Genomic DNA, 12,488 nt, shown 5'->3' with positions numbered 1-12,488 from the left:
CGAGCACATTGCAAAATCACTTGTGAGGTAATTTTGAAAAGGATTGAAGGCAACATACAAAGGACAAGGGGTTTCAAGAGGATGTATGTTCTATACAGCACATTTGCATAGCACTGATTTATTTCTTGTGAAACTTGTTTGCACAAAGTGTCTTTTGCTAGACTGTGTTAAAATAGAGAGCTATGCACATAGTTTCTTTTTTTAACATACAATCCTCTATATGCCTTTCCAGATTTGGAGTATGAGGAAATCTCGGATTCTGATACTGATTCGCTGAGACAACGAAGAGTATCTCCACTTATTGAAGAGGAACAAAGTACTCAGGAGAGCGACAGTGACAAGGCAGATTCTGGTAATTGACTGCAGCGATTTTAGCGTGTTTTCCACTATATCTAGATGATGTTATTTTTCACTGTGTATTTGTCAAATGAAGTTTCTTTCAGGGAATCTTACCCACAAAATTATATTGTGGTTTCTGATGAATTTCAAATGCCACTGTCATGGAGGCAGCGGTAGAAAAAAATGGCAACAATAGATTTTGGTAATGTAAACAAGTTATAATGAAATTCAATTTATGGTCGTAGGGAACAGTTTCTTTTTTTTCCTTTGTTTTTGTTCTTGTGATAGTCTAAACATTCTTCAAGACACATTAAGTAAGAAGCTTGCTGTCGATGTGAAATAAACAACACCGCTAAGATTTATGAGTCATACACTTACTTCCTAGTACTATTTAAACAGTTGTCATAATTCCTTCTCTTACAGACAACAAATGATTCGTTTGCTATAGTTGACTTTATCCTTATTGCTAAATTCCTTAGGAAGATTTTGTTTGTTAATACAGTTAAACCTTAATATGATGAAGTTGGTAAAATTGGCAGTTTGCTTCGTTATGTAGAAATTTCATGTATTCAAATGCAATATTTTATGCAAATAAGTACAGCCGCTGATGGATTTTTTTTACGTGGGAAAGGTTGCAAAATTTCAGATTATTGAGCAATCGGGAAAAACAAAAACAAATTTGAACGAGAAAGAAAATAATTTTGTTGAATTTGAGCATCAGCGATGAAATATACGGTTTCATGCCGCGTTGACCATATCTTCACATCGGCAGTCCGAAGCGAAGCCAGCCACACTTTCGCATCCACTATCGTGAAAAGAGCCAGCAGCAGGGAGCGAATGTTTTGTCTGCCTCTTACTTCAACGAGTCTCCAAAACTCAAGATTATGCAACCTCCAGCACTAAACGTGCGGGAAGACAGCGCACGGTGCCGTGCCATCTCAGCTCACCTATTCTTTGCACATGCGGCACGTTACCTCTAAAACAGGGCATACAGGCTGCGTGTGTGCTCAGTAACGCTGACAGCCACGTTGCAGCTGCAACTGCACTAGAAAAGGAGACCCCAGCCTGAGTTGATTGCATTACCACAAGCTTTTTCCTTTGCTCGTGCGAGAAGATGGCGCTCATCAGGCTACCATCCTTCTTAGCTCACCCTTGCACACTAGTAGCACACAGCATGCTGGGTGTGATAGGATCTTGGCGCTCTTGGACTTTATACAGAACATGATGCTGCTGTGCTTCCATGGTGGCTCGTGGTGGCATCGTGCACAGTTTCAGAGGCGCGTTCGCAAGCAGCCACGTGTAATTCAACCATTTCACCATCTGCCTCCACTGAAGTTTCCATTGATTTTCTGGATATTCCTTCGTAGTGGCAGTGAAATTTCATTATACAGTTAAACCTAAATATAATGAAGTCAGTAAAAACGGCACTTTGCTTATTTATATTGAAATTTCACTCTACTGAAATACGTTGTTTTATGCAAATAAGTACAGTCGCTGATAGCGGCAACAGAAGCTAGTGGCAACAGGTCACATCATGTTTCCTTGGCGTTCTGAAAAATTGCATGCATGCGTCGCAGGACGAACTAGTGAAGTGTCTAGTCTAGGCAAGGGCGACCATCCCACTTGTAATTGTTGCGGAGTCGTTAGATAAATGCAGAATATCAAATGTGCAATGGACCGTATGGGGGATGAGATATGGTGGTTCTTCATAGACAGTGATTAATTGCTTTCTGAGGGGTACGAGGACTTCAGTAAATAAAAGTTCCACTCTGTGAAGGTAAAGTTCACTGATTTTGTCTTTTATGTTTGCCAGAATTGGAGGTATGCTACGTTTTTCTTAAAAATGTTTGGTTGCTCATTCAGTTTCTGCTTTGTTTGTGTTAAGGAGCTCTAGTGTAATTTTTCTGTTAGTTTTCTTCTTGGAACCCATAAAAAGTGAGTGCATATTCGATTCAGGGGCATGCTAGAATTTGGGCATATACTGTCACATGAATCAGTGGTAGGTTATGGTGTTGTTTCTGTCTCTTGTTTGATTTGACCCATCAGATAGTTAGAACAATTTTGTCAGCCTCCCCAGCGTCGAATTAACGGAAGTTGACTGTATTGGTGTCGGTACTCCTTTAACCCTGTAATACCCGAACGCACATCCACATCAAAGAACATTGGAACAAAATTTTCACCTTTATTTCTGGGCGTGGAGAGTACAGCTGTGTAAAAAAAAAAAGTTATTTGAGTTAGAACTCTAGTTGTGCAGTCATTAACTAATTAGTAATTAGTTTGATATGCTATCCACAGCTCAAACTTCACTCCACCATATCAAAAATGGAACTATAAGTTTAACATTACGTTTACTGCACTGAAGTCAGCATTTTGAATCATCACACTCAGCGTAGCATGGATGGTGCATTGTACATTACAGTAAGAGTAGCTTTGTTCCCATTTTAGGAAGATTTAAAGGTGAAATGGTTCTGGCAGCACAGATTTCAGAGGATCTTTTATTTGGTGGTTTCTCATTGTCATTTAGCAGGTGCAGTTGATACATTGTGACGTGTAAGCATGTTAAAAAGGGAAAGAAAATGTTTGCTTTATTTATTCTGTTTTCTAAGACAAGTGTTGCTTGCATTCTTGTGGCAGATTCAGATTCAGAGTCTGAGGAGAGCTCAGAGTCCGAAAGCAGTTCAGATGGGGAAGACGACGAAGTGTCCTCTTCATCGTCGGAGTCTGCGGAATCAGATTCTGAGTCTGAAGTTGAGAAGAACGAGAAGGCTGCCAGCAGTGACGAAGAGCTTATACCGTCCAAACCAACGGGAAAGGGATCCCGGATTCTTTTGGAGTTGTCTGCATCCGACATATCGGAAGATGATGAACCTTTATTGGGCACAGGCATCGTACAGCAAAGGTGAGAACAGAGTTTTCTATTGCACTGTGTGGATCTTTGTTCGTAGCTGCCATCACTCCTTTCTCAACAAATTCTTAATTAGCATACCTGCCAACTCTCCCGAATTTTTCATGAACCTTACAAATTCAGGTGAAGATTATGTTCGGGAAAAAGTTTAGCTTAACTCTATGAGGGTCAGTGACGTAAGTATACGGCGCTGTGAACAAGTCCGAAAATGGTCGATGCCGTATATTTACGGCGCCGTCCGTACGTTTAAAAAGCGCGCCAATTTCCTAACTTTTTCTTTTCTATCATGTGCTGCCACTGTGCGGGAATACAGGGAATTTTTTTGTGCGCTTCCGTCTCTCGGTTTTCGTTGCATGGTTTGTTTTAGAGCTAGTTTGCTCCTGTGCGTCTATATACTACCGCTCGTGCATTGGCGCGCGCACGGGCGCGGGCGGGCGGCGGTTTGGGTTTTGTTTTGTGGGCGGTTTCGGCTTCTTGCGCTTGCAAAACTGATGGCTATCCCGTTACTAATCGCTCAAAGGGCTATCGCTTGGTTCTCGCACGTTTAGTGCTCACAAGGGTGCGCATAGGAAGGATGCCGCCATACATGCGTTTCCGTTGCTTTCTTTCTTTTTTTTTTTACACTCTCGAAAACTAATTGCCTTTGGTTGGCGATAAGATAAGATTAGCGCGAGTTTGTCGCACATTTTGCTTTTTTGACGGGCCCACAACCCGCAGTTCGATTACGCTATGGACGTAAATGTTAGTGTAAGAGTAGGAACAGGTGAGAGTTGCGAAAAATTCTCATGTGCGCATTTTCAAAACCTTGAACTATGTTTATAACAATGTATCAAATTTTTAATTCTTATATAAGTTGATTTCCTTTTTTATTGTTGTTATTCATGAATGAAGAGTACATAGATACCAACGCAAAATATTTTTTTGCATGTTACTGTCACCCTAGAAAAATTACGGTAAATTTTTTTCAAAATAAGTCCCTAGGAATAATTGGAATCTGCAAGAAAAAAAAATCGACCCTGGGCAGTCACATATGGCGAAAAAAATCGACCCTCAAAGTGTTGACGGTCTGTGACCATAAGCCTTGGAAGTCTTCTAATGTGAAAGGATACCAGAGGCGCACTTGCTTTGGGCAAGTTTGTTCAGACAAGTTCCTGTAGCAAGCAGAATTGGTAATGCCAACATTGCTGAAGAAGCCACCGATCTAAAAACACATGAACAAGCTTCTTTTTCCCTGAGCAGTGCAGTTGAACCCACTTATAACAATGTTCAAGTATCACGACAATTCCATTATTATAACCGATAATTGATGAAAAAGATCAAAATATGGGGACGGCAGAGTTGTTGTGAGAAAACTATAATGGTGGGGAGTCCAGTGCCCCTCCCCGCCACCTTCGGCTGCTGATTGTGTTGACTCCTTTAACTGTTTAACTCTGCTTCCTGTACACTCCAATCGCGTGTAACAAGCTGCGGCTGCCGGCGTTCAAGAATGGCACTGCTATAACAACTGCAAAGAAGGGTCACTGACCATAAGTGCACTCTAGTCTGGTTGTTATAGCCGGTAGATTGTTATCTCTGGGATCGTTATAAGTGGGTTTGACTGTAACTGATAATGCAGCATGGGGGCATCGTAGCAAGCAGGTTATTTTGCCATAGAAAACATACAAAAGTTGACGGTGCAGCAGTTTGGTATTGTTATAACACTGCGCCCCTACAACCAGTCATGATGACCAGGAAGTCGAAAGCTTCTATGAAGACGTGGAATCGGCGATGGGTAGAGGGAAAACAAAATACACTATACTGATGGGCGACTTCAATGCCAAGGTAGGCAAGAAGCAGGCTGGAGACAAGGCAGTGGGGGAATATGGCATAGGCACTAGGAATAGCAGGGGAGAGTTATTAGTAGAGTTTGCGGAACAGAATAATATGCGGATAATGAATACCTTCTTCCGCAAGCGGGATAGCCGAAAGTGGACGTGGAGGAACCCGAACGGCGAGACTAGAAATGAAATAGACCTCATACTCTGCGCTAACCCTGGCATCATACAAGATGTGGACGTGCTCAGCAAGGTGCGCTGCAGTGACCATAGGATGGTAAGAACTCGAATTAGCCTAGACCTGAGGAGGGAACGGAAGAAACTGGTACATAAGAAGCTGATCAATGAGTTAGCAGTAAGAGGGAAAATAGAGGAATTCCAGATCAAGCTACAGAACAGGTATTCGGCTTTAACTCATGAAGAGGACCTTAGTGTTGAAGCAATGAATGACAATCTTGTGGGTATCATTAAGGATTGTGCAATAGAAGTCGGTGGTAACTCCGTTAGACAGGATACCAGTAAGCTATCGCAGGAGACGAAAGATCTGATCAAGAAACGCCAATGTATGAAAGCCTCTAACCCTACAGCTAGAATAGAACTGGCAGAACTTTCGAAGTTAATCAACAAGTGTAAGACAGCTCACATAAGGAAGTATAATATGGATAGAATTGAACATGCTCTCAGGAACGGAGGAAGCCTAAAAGCAGTGAAGAAGAAACTAGGAATTGGCAAGAATCATATGTATGCGTTAAGAGACAAAGCCGGCAATATCATTACTAATATGGATGAGATAGTTGAAGTGGCTGAGGAGTTCTATAGAGATTTATACAGTACCAGTGGCACCCACGACGATAATGGAAGAGAGAATAGTCTAGAGAAATTCAGAATCCCACTGGTAACGCCGGAAGAAGTAAAGAAAGCCTTGAGAGCTATGGAAAGGGGTAAGGCAGCTGGGGAGGATCAGGTAACAGCAGATTTGTTGAAGGATGGTGGGCAGATTGTTCTAGAGGAACTGGCTAACCTGTATACGCAATGCCTCATGACGTCAGCGTACCGGAATCTTGGAAGAACGCTAACATAATCATAATCCATAAGAAAGGGGACGCCAAAGACTTGAAAAATTATAGACCGACCAGCTTACTGTCAGTTGCCTACAAACTATTTACTAAGAATAGAATCAGGAACACGTTAGACTTCTGTCAAGCAAAGGACCAGGCAGGATTCCGTAAAGGCTACTCAGCAATAGACCATATTCACACTATCAATCAGGTGATAGAGAAATGTGCGGAATATAACCAACCCTTATATATAGCTTTCATTGATTACGAGAAAGCGTTTGATTCTGTCGAAACCTCAGCCGTCATGGAGGCATTACGGAATCGGTGTAGACGAGCCGTATGTAAAAATACTGAATGATATATATTGCGGCTCCACAGCCACTGTAGTCCTCCATAAAGAAAGCAACAAAATCCTAATAAAGAAAGGCGTCAGGCAGGGAGATATGATCTCTCCCATGCTATTCACAGCGTGTTTACAGGAGGTATTCAGAGACCTGGATTGGGAAGAATTGGGGTTAAAGTTAATGGAGAATACCTTAGTAACTTGCGATTCGCTGATGATATTGCCTTGCTTAGTAACTCAGGGGACCAATTGCAATGCATGCTCACTGACCTGGAGAGGCAAAGCAGAAGAGTGGGTCTAAAGATTAATCTGCAGAAAACTAAAGTAATGTGTAACAGTCTCGGAAGACAACAGCAATTTACAATAGGTAGTGAGGCACTGGAAGTGGTAAGGGAATACATCTACTTAGAACATGTAGTGCCGGCGGATCCGGATCATGAGACGGAAATAATCGGAAGAATAAGAATGGGCTGGGGTGCGTTTGGCAGGCATTCTCAGATGATGAACAGCAGGTTGCCATTATCCCTCAAGAGAAAAGTGTATAATAGCTGTGTCTTACCAGTACTCACGTACGGAGCAGAAAGCTGGAGGCTTACGAAAAGGGTTCTACTTAAATTGAGGACGACACAACGAGCTATGGGAAGAAGAATGATAGGTGTAACGTTAAGGGATAAGAAAAGAGCTGATTGGGTGAGGGAACAAACGCAAGTTAATGACATCTTAGTTGAAATCAAGAAGAAGAAATGGGCATGGGCAGGACATGTAATGAGGAGGGAAGATAACCGATGGTCATTAAGGGTTACGGACTGGATTGCAAGGGAAGAGAAGCGTAGCAGGGGGCGGCAGAAAGTTAGGTGGGCGGATGATATTAAGAAGTTCGCAAGGACGACATGGCCACAATTAGTACATGACCGGGGTTGTTGGAGAAGTATGGGAGAGGCCTTTGCCCTGCAGTGGGCGTAACCAGGCTGATGATGATGATGATTATGATGATGGTGATGATGATGATGATTGTTAAAACCGGCATCGTTACAAGTGGGTTCGACTGTACCCTATTTTGGCGCACATAACCCCCACCAAAAATGTAAAAAAAGATTAACAGTAAAGTCAGGGTATGGCTTATGTGTGAAATTTTCCTTGAGGTGCAGTTTCACAGCATTGAAAATTTTTCCTAGAAGTACCTATGTGTTCATGGCGGCAAGTGTCACGGTGCCGTGAAGCCACACTTCTGGAACTCGTCACTCATGTTTTAGCTCCTTGCACATGCTCTTAATGCAGCACTGCACTTAAGTCCTCCCTCCATTCAGTGAGCTTCCTTTAATTCAAACTCTGTTTAGGTTGAACAAATTTTCTTGCCCCCTTTTAGTTCGAATCATAGAGATTCAAGTGTATTAAGCTGAGCTGTATTAGTAAGTCACATTTCTACAGTATCAAAGCAGCTACTGTTACCGTGAGATGAGGTTTTGATAAGCGAGAAAAGGATGCAAATGCGATAGATGGGCGGAGGCTCTGCTCTGCTCGTTGTCTGCTATGGTGTCTAGTGTGGTTTGTTTATTGTTTGTGGAAAAAAAGGACCACATCACATTCTAATGGAACAAGAAAGTCAACCTAACAAGTTTTGAAATTTTCTTTCTGCACCAAAATGACCAAAATACAAGAAAATACTTTGAAAGACTTGATGTCATTCTGACATGCTTGTTTTTCCTTTGTTTTCTCTTCTAGCAGTCAAGCATTTTCTGCTGAATTAATAAAAATGAGTTTTAAGAGAATGTTTTACCAGTTTAAACCGATTCAGGGTTTCTCTTCAGTGTTCCATTTAAGAGTAAACGCTTAATTTTGAGTTTTCTAATGCTCCTTGCAGTAAGGAACCACAAGAGCAGCGAACGACACCTGCTGTAGAGGCTTTGCCATCGTCTGCAGTCGAAGAAGACATGAAAAATGAAACATCCGATCTTGAAGACATTGAGCTCCCGCCCACTCCTTTGTTCGACGAACGGGAAGAAGAGGATGAAGAGCCGGTGTTCTCGGCTCAAGAGGTTGAGCGAAGTGACACAGACACGGCAGAGGAAGCCAAGGTGGCTGCAGGCGTTGCCGAAGAGGCACCAGCCGAAGATGTCAAGAGCAGCAGTCCCCAAGAGGCACCACCTTGCAACTTGGAGTACGAAGCATCCGAAGCACTCATGGCCCTCGCCTCTAGCTTTGCCCCTTCTGACACAGCTGATGCAAAGGCAGACGCAGCAAAGAAGCCTGTGTCCCCGCCACCGGTGAAAGCAGAGAAGGAAAGAGAACAGCCCCTCCTCGTCAATGGCGACGCTGCCAAGGCAGTGCCGGTGAAGAAGAATGACGTTGTCCAAGGAATGGAGCAGATGGATGAGGCTGAAGATTCCACATCCACCTACCTCATTTCGGACCACTGCTACTGCCTGCCCCAGCAAGCCACTGAAGCCAAGGCAGAAGTAGCTGTTAGTGACCATGTGTATGCCTCGGCGCCTCCACCGGTTCCCCCACCTGCAGCCCCCGCGGCTACAACCCCCATGGAACAGCGGTTGTCAACACCACCTCCAGCTGTGCCACCTCCGCCCACAAGAACGAAGCCGAGAAAAAAGCGGAAGACCAAGGATGAGTCCATCTGCGATCAGCTCATGTTTGACATGCCCCTTGAGCCAATTGCCAAGCTGTCTCGAGAGGTGGCGTTTGCTCGACGCAGTGTGGTGGAGGAGATGAACATCCTCTATGAGTTCCTCAGCACAGGAGCGGACTTGGAGGACGTTCAGTACCTCAAGCGCAGCTACGATGCCATGCTACAGGACGAAGTGCAAGGATACTGGCTCAATGACACGCACTGGGTCGACCATCCGCATATCCTTTGGTGCAGAAATGCCAATTCGAGAGTAATGTCAGCCAGGTTTTCATTTTCAGTACAGTGGTACCTAGTAGAAAATGCACGAAGTTATGCCCTATGTCAAACAGCTGCGAGTCTGTGAAGGTTACTGACAGAGGATTGATTGATTGAATGATTGATTGAATGATTGATTGATTGAATGGTTGGTTGATTGATTGATTGATTTATTGATTTATTGATTTATTGATTGTAAAGTCTCCAAGCAACGTACAGGCTATGATGGACACCATTGCGGAGGGCTTCATATTAACCTTCACAACCTACAGTGCTAACTCCGCCTGTAAGCACTTGTTTGTCAGTGTTGCCCAAGCAGGCTTTCCTTTGTTGTTGTCCACATCGAACATATTCAAGTGCATGTGCGAGTATAGAGCGATGGAACAAGTAAACAAGCATTAAAAGGTCCGAGTGATGGAACAAGCAAATAAACATTAAAATGATTCTGTGAGGTACCGATACTGTTTTTTCTTTTTATTTCTTATTCTTATAAACAAAGCATTCATCCAACGTGTAAAAATATGGCTAGTTGCTTGAGCTTCACATAAGAAACATAGTGGAGAGGAGACAAAAACACAGAGCCGGAGAAGTACCATATTTATTTGATTATAAGGCAGTCGTGATTATAAGGCAAGGGTGCAGTTGGCAGATCCACAAAAAGGAACTTAGGTATGCACACTAATATGAGGTGATATAGAGTAGTCGACATATTACGCAGAATAGGCAGGAATTGCTTGAAATACCGAATAATCTGACGACTCCCCTCCTTTTTTTTCTAGGAGACAGCGAAACTGGATTGATAAGAACATTCCCTTGAGGTATGGCTTTGAGTCAGCGTGCACCATGCTGCCGTGAAGTCGCACCTTAAGGCGAAATTTGCGCCACTTTACTGCTCAATTTTTTAAATTCTCGGTGTGGGTTATGCATGCAAAAATATGGTACTGCCTCACCTGCCAAAGTTTATTAGTTGCTACAATTTGCGCTGCTGTCTAAAATCTGGATCGTCGTAAATGTGCTGCTGCCACCATATTGAAACAGTAAGTGAACCTATCAGCCTTGCATATAGCTTGGGGTTAGAGGTGACTTCAAGGCTAAGGATTCTGGGGAAAGATACCTTGCCTTATATTCGGTTGATACGATACATAGCATAGGTGCTGTTTTGGGTACATCTGTTCTTTATCGTGCTTGCACTGTGTTGCCGCAATTAAATGCAAAATATAATTATATCATTCAAAGCCCATTGGCTATGGTGTTCTGTTGCTAGGTGCGAGTTTGCAGGTCTGATTTCCAGCCAACATGCTGGATTCCTATAAGCACAGAAGAAATGGAAAAAATTTTCATGTACCTAGAATGCACGGGACACATGACCTTGAGCTTGCAATATTTGGAACGTTTGTATTTCATGGCCTGAAATGTGTAGTTATGTCGCTTTCATTTTAAACATGTGGACAGCAGTCTTATGTGTAGCTTAATGTGAAGTGTAAGATTAGCTTCCAGAGCCTTATCACAGCTGCATATGGCCTTAACGAATCCGTGCACCAACCAACATACCAAACCCGAGCAAGAAGAAGAAGAAGGACGAGGCCAGAGTGCACGTGACGGGCTGTGCCCGCAGTGAGGGTTACTACAAGATGGATGTCAAGGAGAAAGCGCGCTTCAAGCAGTCAGGCAGCGCCGTGCCTCAGCTGGAAACACAGGTAAGCCATCCATGAGTGATGAAGTGCATGTAGTTGGTTTACACGATTTGACCTCGTCTGAACCGATTTTTGCTTTGATTTGTATTTGTGGTTGTTGCCTTGACTGATGCCCCTAGCGACATAGGTAACAGGACAACTGCAGGCCCAACGTTGGGTCACGTTAACCCTACATTATGCAGTGCTGGGTCATTGGTGCACCACACTGACACAACTTTCGACAATGCTGGCCGAACATTGGATTTGCTTATGTTGCCACTTGGGACATCTGCATTACAGAGTGTCACCAAGCCTGCTTACTTAAATTTGAATGGTCCAATGCCAGTTCAGCTGCATGCAGGAGCAAAGAGTGATTTCATTGCAAGCTTTGTGCTGCCACTGTGGCTGTGACAGGGTCGTTTTTGGTTAGCAGGCTGAGTAAGGACTGTGGTAGGGAAGCACTGAGCACTTTTTTTCTTTTTTTGCTCTTTAGCTTCATTCTGAAAAATATGCTTAATTAAGTGATATGCGACAGTAGGACAGAGGGAAGTATTAAGGACAAAAGACTCGTTAGATACTCGAAGCGTGGCGGTGATGATTTTTTCACACTTGACAAACACACCTCGACAAACTTGCTTTGACACTACCACTTGACAAACTGCCACCTGACAAAGCACTTTATGAGCTACAGGCTCGAATGTGTTCTCTTTCACAGATTAGTTTGTCTCAACACAAGGATACGACAAATAGAGTGAAAATAATCTGCATGTAAAAACCCTGGGGTGGGTGGCCTCCACACTCAAGTTTGCGTTGGGCTTAAAGGGCCCCTCACCAAGCCGCATAGCAAATTTTGGTTATATGTTGGAAGTTGTTACGTGTCCTCTAGGGAGCATTCTGCTGCAAAAGTTTTTCAAATCGGCTCATTAATAGCCGAGATAAAAATATTTAAGTGATGCGAACCAATGATTTGAGCAAGTGGGCTCCACTGCCAAGCAAGACACTCTCTCCACTTGCCCCGTCTAGCCTCCGCAAGTGAAATTCCTTCCCTGCATTCTCCTGTACTGCACCTCGAGGATCGCGTGACACGAACGTCACAGGCCCCGCCTTCATTTTTTTTTATCCTCAATTTTTTTTCGGCACTACATACTTCCGTTGATGGCATCGCGTGTGAGTTGTTGTCTTGTTCGCGCAGCGCACGATTTTGCATGCTGTGCACAATAAAACATGACTAGCTGTACAATTCAGTGCTACACAAATACTGAGGGAGAACAAGTGGATCGCAGAGCATGATCACGCTCTGGAACACGGTAGAAAATGGCATAGTTTCAGTACCTGCGTACGTAACTGCATGACCACGGGAACAAGCAGATGAAGCGGAAGTACGTCGCTCTTGCTTTGGTGCGAAGTGAAACAAAAAACGCGCAGACATTCCGTTTGTGTGTTTTATTATTTCTCTAAAC

General features: G+C 43.4%; 1 protein-coding gene across 2 annotated transcripts in view; it reads left to right on the top strand.

Annotated features, from left to right (window-relative positions):
- Set1 (SET domain containing 1) overlaps window positions 1-12,488 on the top strand; it is a 55,797-nt gene that overhangs the window by 21,897 nt on the left and 21,412 nt on the right. For both annotated transcript variants that reach the window (XM_072287256.1, XM_072287257.1), the window contains exons 8-11: window positions 233-352; window positions 2,974-3,238; window positions 8,321-9,318; window positions 10,895-11,052. In XM_072287256.1, the coding sequence (XP_072143357.1) occupies window positions 233-352; window positions 2,974-3,238; window positions 8,321-9,318; window positions 10,895-11,052 (1,541 nt within the window). The remainder of the gene's footprint in view (window positions 1-232; window positions 353-2,973; window positions 3,239-8,320; window positions 9,319-10,894; window positions 11,053-12,488) is intronic.

The sequence above is a fragment of the Dermacentor andersoni genome, chromosome 3, assembly GCF_023375885.2.
Source record: "Dermacentor andersoni chromosome 3, qqDerAnde1_hic_scaffold, whole genome shotgun sequence".
NCBI lineage: Eukaryota > Metazoa > Arthropoda > Arachnida > Ixodida > Ixodidae > Dermacentor > Dermacentor andersoni.
The sequence above is the reverse complement of the archived record's forward strand: the minus strand, read 5'-3'. Positions and strand labels throughout refer to the sequence as shown.